At 43.8% G+C, this 16,689-nt stretch overlaps 1 protein-coding gene across 2 annotated transcripts in view; it reads right to left on the bottom strand.

The window, feature by feature from the left end:
* Positions 1 to 16,161, bottom strand: part of LOC143981065 (uncharacterized) — a 201,200-nt gene extending 185,039 nt beyond the window's left edge. The window contains exons 1-2 of one of the 2 annotated variants that reach the window (XM_077479051.1): positions 15,869 to 16,161; positions 3,863 to 3,915 (exon numbers count right to left, since the gene is read on the bottom strand). In XM_077479051.1, the coding sequence (XP_077335177.1) occupies positions 3,863 to 3,908 (46 nt within the window). In that variant the 5' untranslated portion in view covers positions 3,909 to 3,915; positions 15,869 to 16,161. The remainder of the gene's footprint in view (positions 1 to 3,862; positions 3,916 to 15,868) is intronic. The other variant, XM_077479052.1, reaches the window with a different exon arrangement.
* Positions 16,162 to 16,689: the final 528 nt, after the last annotated feature.

Genomic DNA, 16,689 nt, shown 5'->3' on the forward strand with positions numbered 1-16,689 from the left:
TCCGTGACCCCGTCCCTTTCATTTTGTTCTAGGGAAAGCATAGACTAATACTCACCTTAACACAAGGTCCCACAATCTTCCTCTCCTTCTGTTCCAAGAACTGGGCCCCTATGGCTGCTCTTTCCGCTGATGTCATTATGTACAACAGCCATTTTGAACCAGGGTTCCATGGAACCCTAGTCCAATCCAAACCCTAGGGTTTCTCCAAGGGTGGCTAGGGGGATCTTCCCATCTCATCCTGTCTGCATAGTTCCAGAGCCAACACCCCTTAGCAGAGCCAGCAGCATTACCTAAATGGTGTCCTTCTGGTCACTCCTGTAAGGGAAGGGAAGAAGCAACCATTTAAATAATTTTTTTATGGTTGGGTCTTAAGTATCTTGCCCACTCCAACAGGCTGTCAGAGCTTCAAGAAAACACAACCATCCAAATAAGGGCATATTAAACACAGCCCTCTCATAAAGCCAAAAAGCAATATTAAGTCTAAGTATTGCAATGTACCAGTGTCATAGCTAGGGCTATACAAATTTGTTTTTGCAAATACACTATATTGCTAAAAGTTTTGGGAGACCTGCATTAACACAAACAAACTTTAATGGCATCCCAGTCTTAGTCTGTAGGGTTCAATATTGAGTTGTCCCACCCCACTAGTGTGCAGTCATGTTGGAACAGGAAAAGGGCCAGCCCCAAACTTTTCCCACAGTTGGGAGCATGAAATAGTCCAAAATGTCTTGGTATCCTGTCGCCTTAAGAGTTCCCTTCACTGGAACTAAAGGGTTAAGCCCAACCCCTGAAAAACAACCACACACCATAATCCCCCCCTCCACCAAATGATTAAGATCAGTGCGCCAAGCAAGATTCATAAAAACATGGATGAACAAGTTTGGGGTGGATGAACGTGACTAGCCTGCACAGAGTCCTGACCTCAACCCGATCAAACACCTTTGGGATAAATTAAAGCGTAGACTGCGAGCCAGGTCTTCTCAACCAACATCAGTGCCTGACTAAATGCGCTTCTGGAAGTGTTGAAGCTGTTATAGCTGCAAAAGGGTATACTCAATATTGTATCCTATGGACTAAGAATCCATTAAAGTTCATGTGAGTTTAAAGGCAGGCATCCAATTACTTTTGCCAATATAGTTTATACTTTGGAGGCACCACTGCAGCTTTGGGATGTAACTGCAAAAAAAAAAAACCTTTGAGCACAGAGCAGTGTGCATGAGGACTCAAATAAGCTTTTTAAATCACTTTCTGTGGCAAACAGGCTTTGCCTAGACTTCTGCCCAAACTGGTGAATGGTGCAACTGGTGATTTTCAAGAGTTCAATTCCAGGGCCTCAGTGGCCTGAACAGGTTTTCAGCCCAGGGCTATTGTAAGGCAGAGGTTGGGTTTAGCTCTGTGTGCACCAACTTGAAAGGCAAGTGCAGATTACGAAAGTCTCCAGGCACACAAACTGATCTATAGAACAAGGTCTCGCTCAGACCATGCGCAGTGACCTGCATTTGTCAACACTGGATCAACACAGGTCACTGCGGTATTTGTGAGGTGGTTAGGGACAGATGATAGCCCCTTGACACAAAAAGTGTCAGAGCCTGGATCTGAACACAAGACCTCTGCTGTGACCTGAGATGTTGGACAACTACCTTCTGATTGGTTAGACAATCTTGCCTTGTACTTTGTTCCTGATATTAAACTTCCTGATTTAAAGTCATGCCTCCGCACTTCCTGTTTGCCAGATAATTGTCCTCTCTTCAGCCAATATCTCCCTCTGGGTCACTCCTGCTGCCGTTCATATCTACTTTTCTACCCCGCCCTCCTCTTTTGGACATTTTTTGGGGGGGGGGGGGCAAAGAGAGGGTTCCTAATTTTTATAGGTACCTGCTCCCACTTCCACTCAGATCGCCTAGGTCAGGGGTGCCCAACCTTTTGAAGAGTGAGGGCTACTTGGAGGTAGCAGGCCACAATGAGCAGAGCGAGTGGATGACAGGTCCGTGCCCACTCGGCATATGCAGGGAAGACAAGGACACAGCCTTCTCTACTCTATGAGCCCCCTTATCTGGTCCACCCAGACAGAAGGGGACTGATCCCCTTCTGTTTTTTTTAGTGGATCGGATTGGAGGTAGGTGGGTGTGAACGGACACAAGTCCATTTACATCTGCTGCTCCATAGAGATGACCCATTTGACTGGGTGCACCTGAAAAATTGACAGGCGGACCCGATCAGTCCAATCGTGTGAAAGGCTGCTTTCCCTCTGATGCACTGTGGTTTACCCACACCACAGGTGCAGTGCACCTGTGGCTTTAGTGCATGTTACCTGCACTTTGTCACCGAATTCTTTTATAACCTGCAGGTGTGGTACACTTTCTGAAAGCCCAAGCCCACAGGTAATAACAGATGTCTATGGCTCAGTGCAGGTAAGCTGCACCCGCGGATCAAGTGGAAAGCAGCCCGGAGTAACTAGTGTCTTATTCATTTTTTTTTTTCCCTCCCCTTTTGATTTACAAAAAAAAAAAAACACAAGCTTACAAGTTTAAATTGCTTATTAAGACGGACACAATATCATCTTTTCTCAAAGGAATTGGCTCTTCTGTTATGCCATCCTTAATGATAATGGAAATTTTCAGTACATCTCCTGTGTACACATCTCTCTCAGCTGCAGAAATAAATACATCTTTGACAAGCTGCAGAGCCAGTGTCAAAGGAAGGTGCTCTACATTCTGGATGTTCTTGTAGACAATCTGATTGTCCAGAAGTGGCTGGAGCATGGCTCTATTTTGGTGAGGGTGAAGCAATCCCTGTGGAATCTACTGCATCCAAGAATTGTTTTGTCTGTAGGCAAGAGCCAATACAGTACCTCCATTAAAGGTGTAGGGTAGGGGCTGAAACTCTGCTGCACTGGCGCGGTCTAATTGTAATCCGCACACATATCCTGATACACGTACTATACCACCGGTCTCACTTCTGGCAATCTGTCAGCTGTTGCTGTCCCAGGCAGAGTGCATTTGGCATCACTCCACCTGTGACACGAGCCGGTGCTATACAGGAAGCATTGGCTCTGCGCTTTACTGCAGACGTGTGCTTCCTGTACCGCCAGCTCCATTCTTACCATGGATGGTGGGTCAGGAACCCGCAATCTGGGCTTGCTGACCTGCCACCCCAGAACAGGTCGTCGCAGGGCACATCAAAGGGCGCTGGGCCAGCAGTTGGGCACCCCTGGCCTAGGCCATCTGAGCAGAGGTTTGCCTGCAGCCTTTTGGGACATGCCATGCGTGGGACTATTCACAAAGCACAGTGGAAAGCCAGCTGTGAAGCCACAAGGGGTCAAAGCCAGCTTCCCACACTAAACATGGTTACATAGTAGTTGAGGTAAAAAAATGTTTTAAAAAAGAGACACAAGTTCATCAAGTCTAACCTATGTGTGTCAGTATTACTTTGTATATCCATGTATGATGCGGTCGTTCAGGTGCTTATCTAATCGTTTTTTTTAAAGTATCGGTGCTCCCTGCTGAGACCACTGTCTGTGGAAGGGAATTCCACATCCTTGCCAGTTACTGGCGACTGCCAGGTGTTTCTTCAGGTTTTTTAAGGTGAAAAAACACGAACCTTTACATCCACTTTAATCAGGCAAAATGATAGGTTTGCTATGAATACAAATATCATGTGTTGGTCATAGTTGCTTTTGTTCTTGTAAACTACATTGTTAAATTTCTACTATAATTTAGAATATAAAATAATAAATCAGGCTGGTTTTTAGCTATATATCCACCAGTTTTTACTTTCTGCATTTTGGAATACTCTATACTACATCACTTGGATGCAGAAATAGTTAATTAGCTTTTAATATGTGAAATTTGACAAAAATTACCTTCAGATGATGATTCATCGCAATGACCAACCGCTGCATCCTCCATGTCTCCCCTGGAAGAAAGGTACACTCCCTTAAAACTGTTAATGACAATCACCTGTTAGTTATACAGATGTTTTCCCTGAAGCTTCACTTTAGCAGTTGATGTATTTTACATGGTACAAAAGGGAATTAAAAAAAAAAAAAATAGTTTTGCTCCCATAACGAATTAGGCTCCCACCTTTCAATTCAGCAAATTTACTACTTTCAATTCCTGAGAAACTGACTTATAAGCACTGTAAATAGAATTTTACTTTCAATTTGGATTGCTCCATTATACTTCAAGTTCACCTTTTGCCTCAATCACATGGGCAGTGACATGCATTCATTTACAGGACATTTAAAATTGCAATTCGAAAAATAGAAATCTGTCCTTCCATGAGCAGAATAGATATTATGAATGCATCTAAGCACATGTTAACACATGAAACCCCTCATAAAAAATAAACCTAATCAGAAAGTAGGAAGGCGGAGAGCTGATGTCACACTCTGCAGATCTCAGCGAGGAGAGCTCTAAGAGCTGATTGGAGGGAAGGGACACACCCCCGGACACACAGGAACAGAGCTGAGGCTGTCAATCAGCTGGAGCTCTCTCCCCGTCACCATTTTTCTCTTGGTGTCCGGAAAACTTGTCAGAAGTGATTCATGCTGACAGTAGAGGAAGGAAGCAGCAGACAAAAATTACACTTACTGCTCTGGATTGGGACAAGTAGACACTATAGAGGGATATGCTCTGTTCATATTTTATGCCTGAGGTTTACAACCACTAATAACTTTTCTGCCTTAAACATCTCTGCTATTTATTTTGTCTGTTTATTTACCTAAATTTTGCTGCATTTACTTTTCCTTCCTATGTTTTTCAGACCCTGGCTAAAAGTTTATTTGAATTTACGGGCTTATTCAGATAACATTGCAAGGAACTAACTGCAGCCAATCGGAATCCATCTTGTACTGGTTTGGCTTCAGTAACATGAATTTGGGTTGGGTTTAATGTTTTACTGCATTTCCCCCCTTTCTCCTGCAACCATAACAGAATCAAAGAAAATCAAAATGCCTTTGGATTTAAATTGTACATAATAGGAAAAGATAATATTGAAGATATTAATAAAAATTAAAGTGTAAATCAATCTTTTTTTGTTTTGGATAGAGTCAGAAACAATTAGAACCTGTCTGAGTTGTACTGCTATCCGAAGCTCCATTAGAGAGAGATGTCCTATCACTTCCAGTCCTATTAACAATGGTTTAACCACTTGCCGACCAGCTCACATACATTAAAGAGGAAGTAAACCCTGATGGGTTTACTTCCTCTTTTTTTCCCTGCAAAGGTAAAGCATAATGGACTACTATGCATCGCATAGTAGCTCATTATGTGTCACTTACCTGACACAGGAGCCAGCGAAGTCGCCGCTGTCCCCTGTAGTCCGCCGCATCCATGTTGCTTGTGGCGTCTCGCAGCTCCGACGAATCACAGCGGCGCAACCGCGATGACGTCACTCCCGCGCATGCGCACGGGAGTCGCGCCTCGCAGCTCCGCCGCTGTCATACGGCGAAGCCGCGATGACGTCACTCCCGCGCATGCGCGCGGGAGTCGACAAATTTGGCAAATCCATTCTTGGATTTGCCGCATTTAGTGCGCCTGCGCGCCGCTGTCTACGGCGCATGCGCCGTAGACAGCGGTGCCCATTTTCGGGCAAATATCTCCTAAACCATATAGGTTTAGGAGATATTGCTTGGACCTACAGGTAAGCCTTAATCTAGGCTTACCTATAGGTCCAAGTTGTTTGGAAGGGTTTACTTCCTCTTTAAGGCTTCATGTACATGGGACGTTGTTCAACATCTCCTGAAAAATGTAACTTGACAGCTAGAAACCAGCATCTATAAGGCTTCATGTACACAGGAGGTTTTTACAACCTCTCCAGAACAATTTAACTTGACAGATAGTAACCCGCATTTTTCCCTAAATGGCCAAAAACACCTATAAATTAAACGCGGCTAAGCGCGGGTTACCGCGTTTGGCATCTGAAACGTTGGAAACTTCTGCGTCTGAACCCATTTTTTTGCTATGGAAGAAACGCTGTTAAACGCAACTGTCTAAAAATGGCAATAAAACAAGACTGTGAACATGGTCACATAGGATAACATTGAATGAGTTCAGGGGCAGTTGAAAAAAGCGTCCAACTGCCTCTGAACGTACATTTAGCAGCCTCCCGTGTATATGGGGCCTAAAAACGCTCGTTTAGCCGCGTTTACATGCAGCTAAATGCATTTGAAAACTTTTTTTTTTCAAAATAGTCAAAAATGAAAACCGCCTGTAAAGGAAATGCAGCTAAACGCGAGTTGCCGCGTTTAGCCACGTTTGGTGTTTGAAATGCCTCTAAATACAGCTTCTGAACGCATTTTTTTTTAGTTCCAAAAAAGCCTCTAAACACAAATGCCTAGAAACAACTATAAACAACCCTGTGTACAAGTACTGATAAGATAACAGAGGAGGGTTCAAGAGCAGTCGAAGAAAAATGCCCAACTGCTCCTAAACATCCGTTTTCCAGCAGTAGTGTACATTAGGCCTTTACTGCGGCAGGTTGGCTCTCCTGCATGAACCAACATACCTGTATGTCAGTCAGTGCATGTGAGATTGCAGGCAGGCGCCGCTGTCGGTGTGCCTGCTAGCCGCCCGTGATCATTATGCACAGAGGCAGAACGGGGATCTGCCTTTCTAAACAAGGAGATTCCCCATTCTGCCAGATGACATAACAGAGATCTACTGTTCCCAGTGATGGGGAACAGTGATCTCTGTCATGTTCCAGTGAGCCCACCCCCCATACAGTTAGAACACACCCAGGGAACACAGTAATCGCCCCTAGTGTTAACCCCTTCCCTGCCTGTGTCATTTAAACATTGACAAGTGCTATAAAAATGAATGCATTAATCAATGTAATAATGTCACTGGTCCCCGAAAAGTGTAATTTGGGTCAGATTTGTCTGCCGCAATCCCACTAAAAATCACAGATCGCCACCATTACCAGTAACATATAAAAGTGCATAAAGTCCCATAGTTTGTAGATGCAATAACTTTTGCGCAAACCAGTTAATATACGCTTATTTCAATTTTTTTCTTACCAAAAATATGTAGAATACATATTGGCCTAAATTTATGAAGAGATCTTTTTTTTTTTTGTAAAAATCGCAGCTCTATTTGTGGGGAAAAAAGGACTTACATTTTGTATTTGTTTGGGTACAGTGTCGCACAACCACGCAACTGACAGTTAAAGCGACGCAGTGCCATATAGCAAAAAATGCTCTGGTCATTAAGAGGGCAAATCCTTCTGAGGATGAAGTGGTTACACTGATTCTAAAGTCTTGTTTTTTTCCTTTATAAAAATAACAAAATACATTACACTTTCCTGCTCTGTTGCAGTGGATTTTCACAGAGCAGCCTGGATCCTCCTCTTCTCAGATTCCTCTTCTTTGCTCCTGACCCCTCCCATTTAGACACTGAGCCCCATCCCGGCTCTGTCCCCTTTCTCTCCCAATTGGCTAGCTGACTGATTGACAGCAGCGACAGCCAATGGCGCCACTGCTGTGTTTCAGCCAATCAGGAGGGAGAATCTTGGACGGCATGAGACAACTGGGGACATCGCTGGATGGAGAGGGACCTTGGGTAAGTGCTGGGGGGGGGGGGCTGCTGCACACAGAAGGCTTTCTATCTTAATGCATAGAATGCATTAACCATTTGCCGACCAGCCGCCGCAGTTATACGGCACTTTGTGTAATACATACAATAGGTGCGCGGGCACGCCTGCGGTGCTGGAGCCAATGCTTTTGCCTCGGCGGTCGTGATGTCCGCCGGCCACCTGAGATCGCGCCACAAAGAGGCAGAACAGGGATCTACCACTGTAAACAAGGTGGATCCCCGTTCTGTCAGGAGAGTGTGATCATCTGTTCCTAGTTATTAAGAACAGCGATCTCTCTGTACTCCCAGATAGTCCACTCCCACCGAGTTATTAAGTACCTCCCTAGGACACACTTAACCCTTTGATCGCCCCTAGCATTGACCCCGTCCCTGCCAGTGTAATCTTTACAGTAACGGTGCATTTTTATAGCACTGATCGCTGTATAAATGTCACTGGTCCCAAAAAAAGTGGCAAAAGTGTCCACCCCAATCCCGCTGAAAAAAATAAAAAAATAAAACGCTGATCACCGCCACTACTAGTAAAAAAAAACTAAATCAATATACACTTATTGCGATTTTTTTAACAAAAATATGTATCAAATATTGCCAAGACCGACATTTTCTAGGGTCTTTACTAAAAAATCTATAATATAGATATATAAATCTATATATCTATATATCTATATATCTATATATCTATATATCTATATATATATATATATATATATATATACACACACACACTGATTTTAACTCGTAAGCAACAAGCGTCGGAAGAAGGCTGTCTTTAAAGTGTTAGTTAAACCCCCAAATAAAATTGCCCCCCACAAACTGTAAAAAACCTGGCTTAACCTGCCACTTCCCGTGTCCCCCTCTCTGTACTGACCACGATAATCTGGGGTGCTGAGCCCTGATCACTGTGTTCAGAGTATGTCCCTCCATCATCCGCAGTCTTGCTCTCTCCCCCTCACCCCCTCCTCTCTGCCTGTCAGTTCTGTGTTGTGTGTCTGTCTCCCCACGCCACTATTAGTAGAAATCAAAAACTTACAATGGCCACTGCCAGCCCCTCTATTATACTCAGGCATACCACACTGTATATGTCTTTTCTCTAAAAACGAGGCTTGTAAATACCTATCTTCAGGCCAGTCATGTACCCAGAATGTTTTTTTACCTTAAAGTGATACTAAAAATCAAAATTTTCACTTCAAAAATAACAAACCTGTTATAATTACTTGCTCTGTGAAATGGTTTCGTAGAGAGCATGCTGGATACTCCTCTTCTCAGGTCCCTCTTTAGTGCTCCTGGCCTCTCCCTCTTGTCGAGTGCCCCCATAGCAAGCAGCTTGCTATGGAAGCACCCAAGTAGAGCCACAACTCCGCTTGTACATTCGAACACGGAGCCACGGTTCGGCCCTGCCTGCCCTCTCTCTCCTGATTGGCTAACTGCCTTGGATTGACATCAGTGGGAGCCAATGGCGCTGTTGCTGTCTCTCAGACAATCAGGAGGGAGAGTCCCGAGTGGCTAGGGCACTCGTGCACATCGCTGGATAGAGATGGAGCTCAGGTAAGTATTAGGGAGGCTGCTACACAAAGAAGGTTGTTGAATTTCTGCCTACATCCACTTTAATGCATATAAACAAGGCCAAGGATAAATCCAAGGAAAAAGCCAATCTTACTTAAAATTCAGCTCGCAGACAACCAAATAAACCTCTCTAACAGTATGCGTTAAAAACAGGGGTTTAGTCCACACCCCTTTACAAATGCATGCGTAAGCCACTGCTTACTGCAATGGCCAGCTATAGATGGGGGCAATGGCAGTTTTTTGTATCACTGTGTATTGGTCAGGCAGCGCACTGACACCTTCGCAGCCATTGAGCTATATGCTGTTCGGTAAGTAAGATTGGCTTTTTCTTTAGATTTCTCCTTGGGCTTGTTCATACCTTATGTCACCCTCCAATGCTACTTACCACTACTAATACTTAATACTACTGGCCAGCTATAGATGGGGGCAGTGGCACTTTTTTTGTATCACATTAATGCATAGGAGAAAGGAGAATTTCAGCCAAAGCTCGTTTGGCTGGGCTTCTATGGATCACTCCTGTGAACTGTTTTCAGCAGACAGCGAGCTGAAATCAGTTTAGGCACCGCATCATCACAATAAAAAGTCTGGATCCGCCAGGTGCCTGGAATGATGCCCGAAAGACACACACTTCGCTTTTAAGGTAAAAAAAATTTGACCTTTAGAACCACTAAACCACTATTAAAATTCATCCAGGTTAATAGCGAGACTTGAAAAGTTCTTCAATTCAAGGATCCCAACACAAATTTCATAAGTGCTTTGAGTCCTCAGGGAGGAAAGACTATAGAAATATTAACATGAATTTCTTTCACTTTCTGTACCAGAGACAATGGAAAGGGTGGCAGCAGGGTCACAGACAGCAATAAAAACTTGAGAAAAGGATGTAGCCTTTTCCTACAATAACAAAAAAAAAGCCTTTACACCAAGTAAAATTTATGGTGCAGAATGGTCAACAAAAAATTTCAATCTAGGTGTGAAAGGTGAGAAACGACCACAAAAGATTTGTAACAAAAAACAAACACACACACACACCATATTATACTAATATAAGACTAATTTCACACTGCAGGCAGTTTTCATGCATTTTAGCACTAGACGTAGTGCCTGTATAGCGCCTGAAATCCACCTCTCATGCATCCCCAGTGTAAAAGCCTGAGTGCTTTCACACTTTCTCTTGCAGGACGTTAGAAAAAGTCTTGCAAGCAGCGTCTTTGGGGGGGGGGGGGGGGGGGGGGTTGGAAGCACTGTATACAGCGCGCTCCAAAACCACCTCTGCCTATTGGAATGCAGGTGCAGCGCTTCGTGTTGCGATGCTTCCGGGCGGTTTTAACTAGGGATGCACCGAAATTTCGGCCGCCAAAACATATTGGCCGAAAATGGCCTTTTTGCCAATTTGCCGAAACAGAAAACTGTCCGATAATGGAGCCAAAAATGGGGCGGGGCTCCGCCCCCTGCCCCTGGTGCTGCCCATCACGGGGGTGTTCTATAGCACAGAAGAGAGCCGTCTGGTTGATTACAGCATCGGGAACATAACAGCTTTCATTTCAATAGCTGTGTGTTCCCCGTCGCCACATACAGCTCCTCCCCCTTGTCCGGGAAACTTTGATAGACAGATCACTCATCAGTGTCTCATTAGTGTCCACCTGTGTCATGGGTGGAGACCTCTAGTTCTCCCATATAGAGGAGTGTATTGCTCCCATGGTTTAGAGAAGCAGGATCTCCCAGGCTATGGATAATGTAGGACCCACTAATCATGGGGTACTTTGTCGCAGTAAGTGGACTTAAGCACCATATAGCAATATGGTGTGACCAAATCCCCATATTTTTTGATAATGCTTTTTGAAGATGTCTAGGTGTTTTAAATAGCACCCCCCCCCCCCCAACTTTGATAGATCACCCGTCCCAGGATTGGATGGGTGATCTGTGTATCAAAGTTCCCCGGACAAGGGGGGGGGGGGGCTGTGACAGCATGCAGCGGGGAATATACAGCTATTGAAATGAAAGCGGTTATGTTCCCGGCGCTGTAATTAATCAGGAGGCGGCAGCTTTCCACTCTTCCACTGCACAGGCTGGCTGCAGTGGGGACACAGGCTGGCTGCATCTGACGGGCACTGGGGAGGCTGCATTGATCTCCTGTACCGTGTCCCCAGTCTATGACCATCTCCTGTATAAAAATATTTTTTTTTAACCACTTCAATACAGGGCATTTATACACCCTTCCTTCCCAGACCAATTTTTAGCTTTCAGCGCTCTCACAATTTGAATGCCAATTACTCAGTCATGCAACACTGTACCCAAACAAAATTTTTATTATTTTTTACATACAAATAGAGCTTTCTTTTGGTGGTATTTAATCACCACAGTTTTTTTATTTTTTGCAACATAAGTGAAAAAAGAGCAAAAATTTTGAAAACACACTTTTTTTTAGTTTCTACAATAAAATTTTGCAAATAAGTAATTTGTTTTCATAAATTTGTGCCAAAATTTATACTGCTACATCTCTTTGGTAAAAATAACCCAAATTAGTGGATATTATTTAGTCTCTTTGAAATTTATAGAGTCTACAAGCTATGGTGCATTCATTGAAAATTTATCACACCTGATGCACTGACGGATCTCATTTCTTGAGGCTCTAAAATGTCAGGAAAGTACAAATACCCCCCAAATGACCCCTTTTTGAAAAGTAGGCAGTCCACGGTGATTAGTAAGAGGCATGGTGAGTTTTTTGAAGTTGTAATTTTTTCCCACTATTCTTGGGGGAAAAAGAAGAATGTTTTTTTTGTTTTGTTTTTTTTACAAAATTGTCATAACAACAAGTTATTTCTCATACACAGCATATGCATACTTCCAATTATACCCCAAAATACATTCTGCAACTCTTCCCGAGTATGACGATACCACATGTGTGGGACTTTTACACAGGCTGGCCACACAGAGAGGTCCAACATGCAGGGAGCACCATCAGGGGTTCTAGAAGCATAAATGACACCTCTAATTTCGACCTATTATATTTGTGAAGGCCCTGAAGCACCAGGACAGTAGAATTACCCAGAAAATGACCCCATTTTGGAAAGCAAACACCCCAACGTATATTCTATGAGGCATAATGAGTCTTTTGAACAGTTCATTTTTTTTCACAAGTCTTCGGGAAAACGTGGAAAGAAAATGAAAACATTTTATTTATTTATTTTTTACAGTTTATAAGATATTTCTAACTCAAAGCATGTACATAGCAAAAATGACACCCCAAAATACATTCTGCTACTCATCCTGAGTATGGCGATACCACATGTGTGACTTTTACACGGCCTGGCCACATACAAAGGCCCAACATGCAGGGAGCGCCGTCAGGTGTTCTAGGAGCATAAATGACACCTCTAATTTCCTAACGAACTATTACATTTGTGAAGGCCCCGGAGGGAGCATCAGGACAATGGAATTACCCCCGAAATGACCCAATTTTGGAAAACAAACACCCCAAAGTATAATCTATGAAGCATTATGCGTCTTTTGAATGGTTCTTTTTTTTTTTTTTTTTTTTTTTACACAAGTCTTTAGAAAACGTGGAAAGAAAATGAAAATTTTTTTGTTTTTGTTTTTGTTTTTGTTACACAAAGTTGTCCATTTATAAGCTATTTCTAACACATAGCATGTATATAGCAAAAATTACACCCCAAAACACATTCTGCTACTCCTCCTGAGTATTGCAATACCACATGTGTGAGACTTTTACACAGCCTGGCCATATACAGAGGTCCAACATGGAAGTAGTACCTTCAGGCGTTCTAGGAGCATAAATTACACATCTCATTTCGTTCCTACCTATCACACTTTTGAAGGTCCTGGAGCACCAGGACAATGGAATTACCCCCAAAATGACCACATTTTGGAAAACAAACACCTCAACATGTAGTCTATGAGGCATGGTCTGCAAATAGGTACTCCGTTACTCCGACGGGCTGGTGGCAGGTACTCCGTTACTCCGACGGGCTGGTGGCAGGTACTCAGACTGTGACAGGTATTCAGGTACTCAGATGGGCTGTGACAGGTACTCAGGTACTTGGGTACTTAGATGGGCTGGGACAGGTACTCGGGTACTCACATGGGCTGGGACAGGTAATCGGGTACTCACATGGGCTGGGACAGGTACTCGGGTACTCACATGGGCTGGGACAGGTACTCGGGTACTCACATGGGCTGGGACAGGTACTCGGGTACTCACATGGGCTGGGACAGGTACTCGGGTACTCACATGGGCTGGGACAGGTACTCGGGTACTCACATGGGCTGGGACAGGTACTCGGGTACTCACATGGGCTGGGACAGGTACTCGGGTACTCACATGGGCTGTGATGGGTGATGACAGGTACTTTGATGGCTGGTGACAGGTCCTCTTTATTGGGGGGGTAATCAGTGTGTGTTGGTGTACACTAGGGGGTAACGAGATGTTACCGCAATCTCCTCCTCACACACGGTCAGTGTGTGAGGAGGAGAACCCGGTAACACCTCGTTACCGCGGTTTGTTTACATTCTGTGACCGGCTTTGATTGGACACAGTCGGTCATGTGGTAAAGAGACAATTTCATTGGCTCTTTACTGCGATCAGGGTTGGGCTGTGTCACGGCGACAAGCCGCATCCCCGATCGCCGCTCTGCACATGCCCTAGGCGCGTGCACGAGCGCCGTGAATGTGCACAGTACATGTGACCGGCTGTGATTGGACATGGCCGGTCACGTGTATCCGGGGGGGGGGGGGTGGAGGATGGGGATGGAAACCACACAGATCAGGGATGGGCTGTGTCCAAGAGACACACCTCATCCACGATCGCCGTGCTGCGGGTCCCCACAGGAGCGGCAAAATACCGTGGACATCATATGACACCCACCCAGGATGCGAGATCCCATCTGTAGGCGTCATTTGACTATGACCCAGTATTGAACTAGTTAAAATACGTTTCGGTATCAGTCATTTTTGGTATCGATTTTCGGCCTAGTGTATTTTTCATTTTCGGCACTAAAAAACCCGTTCGGTCCACCCCTAGCTTTAACCCTTTCTTTGGCCGCTAGCAGGGGTTAAAAGCGCCACTAAAATGATGGTAAAACAGTGTGGCCCCAGTGTGAAAGTTCCCTAAGGGCTTGTTCACACTTGACTAAAATTCCTATAGCGTTTGTATGGCGTTAGTATGGGCGTCAGTGAGCTTTAGACAGGTGCTTTACAATCATTAATGAGGAGTTCAAATTGCTCCCCAAACACCCTATGGGCAGTTTTAAAGCGTTTGACGGGCAGTAAAACTGCTCCACAAATGCATATTTCATTACAGTAAATGAACAAATTTTAATGCCCCGAGACTGCCTGTCAGAGCATTTGCAAAGTGGTACCATAGGCTTGAATGGGAAGGCTTCAAACACCTCCTGACTCACTCCCGCCACGTCGTTCGGGAGCTGTTCCAGGTGCCTGGCAGCCGCGATGGCCCCAGACACCCGCGATTGCCAGTCACAGAACAGGAACATGGATCTGTGTGTGCAAACACACAAATCCACGTCCTGTCAGGGGAGGGGCGACAGATCGTGTGTTCTTTGTATATAGGGACAACGATCGGTCACCTCCCCAGTCACCCCCCCCCCCCCCCGCAGTTAGAATCATTTGTACATGGTAACACATTGAACCCCTTCATCGCCCCCTAGCGTTAACCTCTTCCCTGCCAGTGACAGTTATACGGCATTTTTATAGCACCGATCGCTGTATAATTGTCACTGGTCCCAAAATAGTGTCAAAAGTGTCCAATATGTCCGCTGCAATATCACAGTCCTGAGAAAAATCGCAGCCACGATTAGTAAAAAAAATAAAATAATACAATTGCCGGTGTTCTCCTACTAATAATACTACAGGCAGGCAGTCAATTCGGCTAGCTGCAGTAATATATAATAAAAATGCCATAAATCAATAATCTATTTTGTAGACGCTATAACTTTTGTGCAAACCAATCAACATACATACTTATTGCAATTTTTTTTTTCAACCAAAAACTTGTAAAAGAATACATATTGGCCTAAACTGAGGAAGAACTTTTTAAATTTAAATATTTATTCTAGCAAAAAGTAATATTTTTTTTTTCAAAAGTGTCGCTCTTTTTTGATTATAGCACAAAAAATAAGAACTGCAGAGGTGATCAAATACCACCAAAAATGTCATATGGGTACAGTGTAGCATGACTGCGCAATTGTCATTCAAAATGTTACAGCGCTGACAGCTGAAAATTGGCCTGGGCGGGGGGATATGCCCTGTATTGAAATAGTTAAAACAAGAGCAACATTTTAATAATGCTCGCAAAATAAAATATAATCCCCAATAGATACAATGATATCAGGCTTTGTGTAAACCCACACTATAATGAAAAAAATTACTGGTCAGGCAATAAAATTTGCATCTGTACAGTTCAGTGTAATCCAATTTGATCATACATGCTTTGTAAATAGGCAAGTGTGCATACAATGCCTAGATGTCACTTGGGTGTCTTTTCTAGAATATGAAGCTTTTCAGGGTGGAAATAAAAGAAAGCAGTCTACATGGGAAAACGGAAACATCCTTTGACACACACAAAACAAAAGACGCTCTCTAAAAACACTCGGATTTTTTTTTTTTTTCCCTAAGCATTTGTGATTTCCTGACATTCCTTGCTCTTAAATCATCATATGACAAATGACAATCTGGAAGATTACCTGCAAAACACAACCCTATTTATCCCTGGATGGTTGCTGTAAGGGAAGGCAGTTAAGTTTGAATGTTATCCTGCAGACGGGAAGTGTGAATGGAGCATCGTTTAGACGTAAGGGGGAGATCTCAATGCTCTTGCCTGGGGTGGCATGTTTATTGTATCGCTTTTACAAGCAGCAGTGAGAAGGTTTAGTGTGCTTCTCTGGGGCTGGGTGTAGGTGTCGTTGTGTGAGGATGCATGTAGTCGGCTTTGTGTGACATGAAGGATGTGAGAAGTCCCTGGTTAATAAGATGTTATTTTTTCTGTACACCCGCTCACAATTCTTTTGTTTCTGCAGCTAACATTTCCTTCCTGGCAAAGCTCAGCCCTGCGCTTCACACGTGATCTACACTGAGGCCTCCAACACAGCAAATGACCCAACACTCCTCTCCCAACACTAGCCTGTTATGTGCACAGCAATCTATTCATACAGGCAGCATGACCTTTTCTATGAAATCATTGCTTCTCATCTGTGCAAGGCTGAAGAAAAAGATAATGATCTGATTATTTTATAGTGCAGGCAGGATATTTGGGGGGAGTTTATATGGAATGTGTGAGCAAAGACCATCAAGCTGAACGCAAAGCCGATGAATTTTTAAAGTCGAGGGCCACCCAAAAAAAAAAGATATATATATTACATAAACATTCACAAAAACAAAACAAACACACATTTGAAAAAAATATATATATATTTTTTTACTTACCAGAAATCCCTGTTGCTAGGCAGTCTTCCTAATCTGCCTTTTCCTATTCGGTGGTGCTTCCTCCTCTTTGGCCGAGCTGCCC

This window comes from Lithobates pipiens, unplaced genomic scaffold (assembly GCF_037356315.1).
Source record: "Lithobates pipiens isolate NorthernLeopardFrog02 unplaced genomic scaffold, aLitPip1_a1.2 Scaffold_1, whole genome shotgun sequence".
Lineage (NCBI taxonomy): Eukaryota > Metazoa > Chordata > Amphibia > Anura > Ranidae > Lithobates > Lithobates pipiens.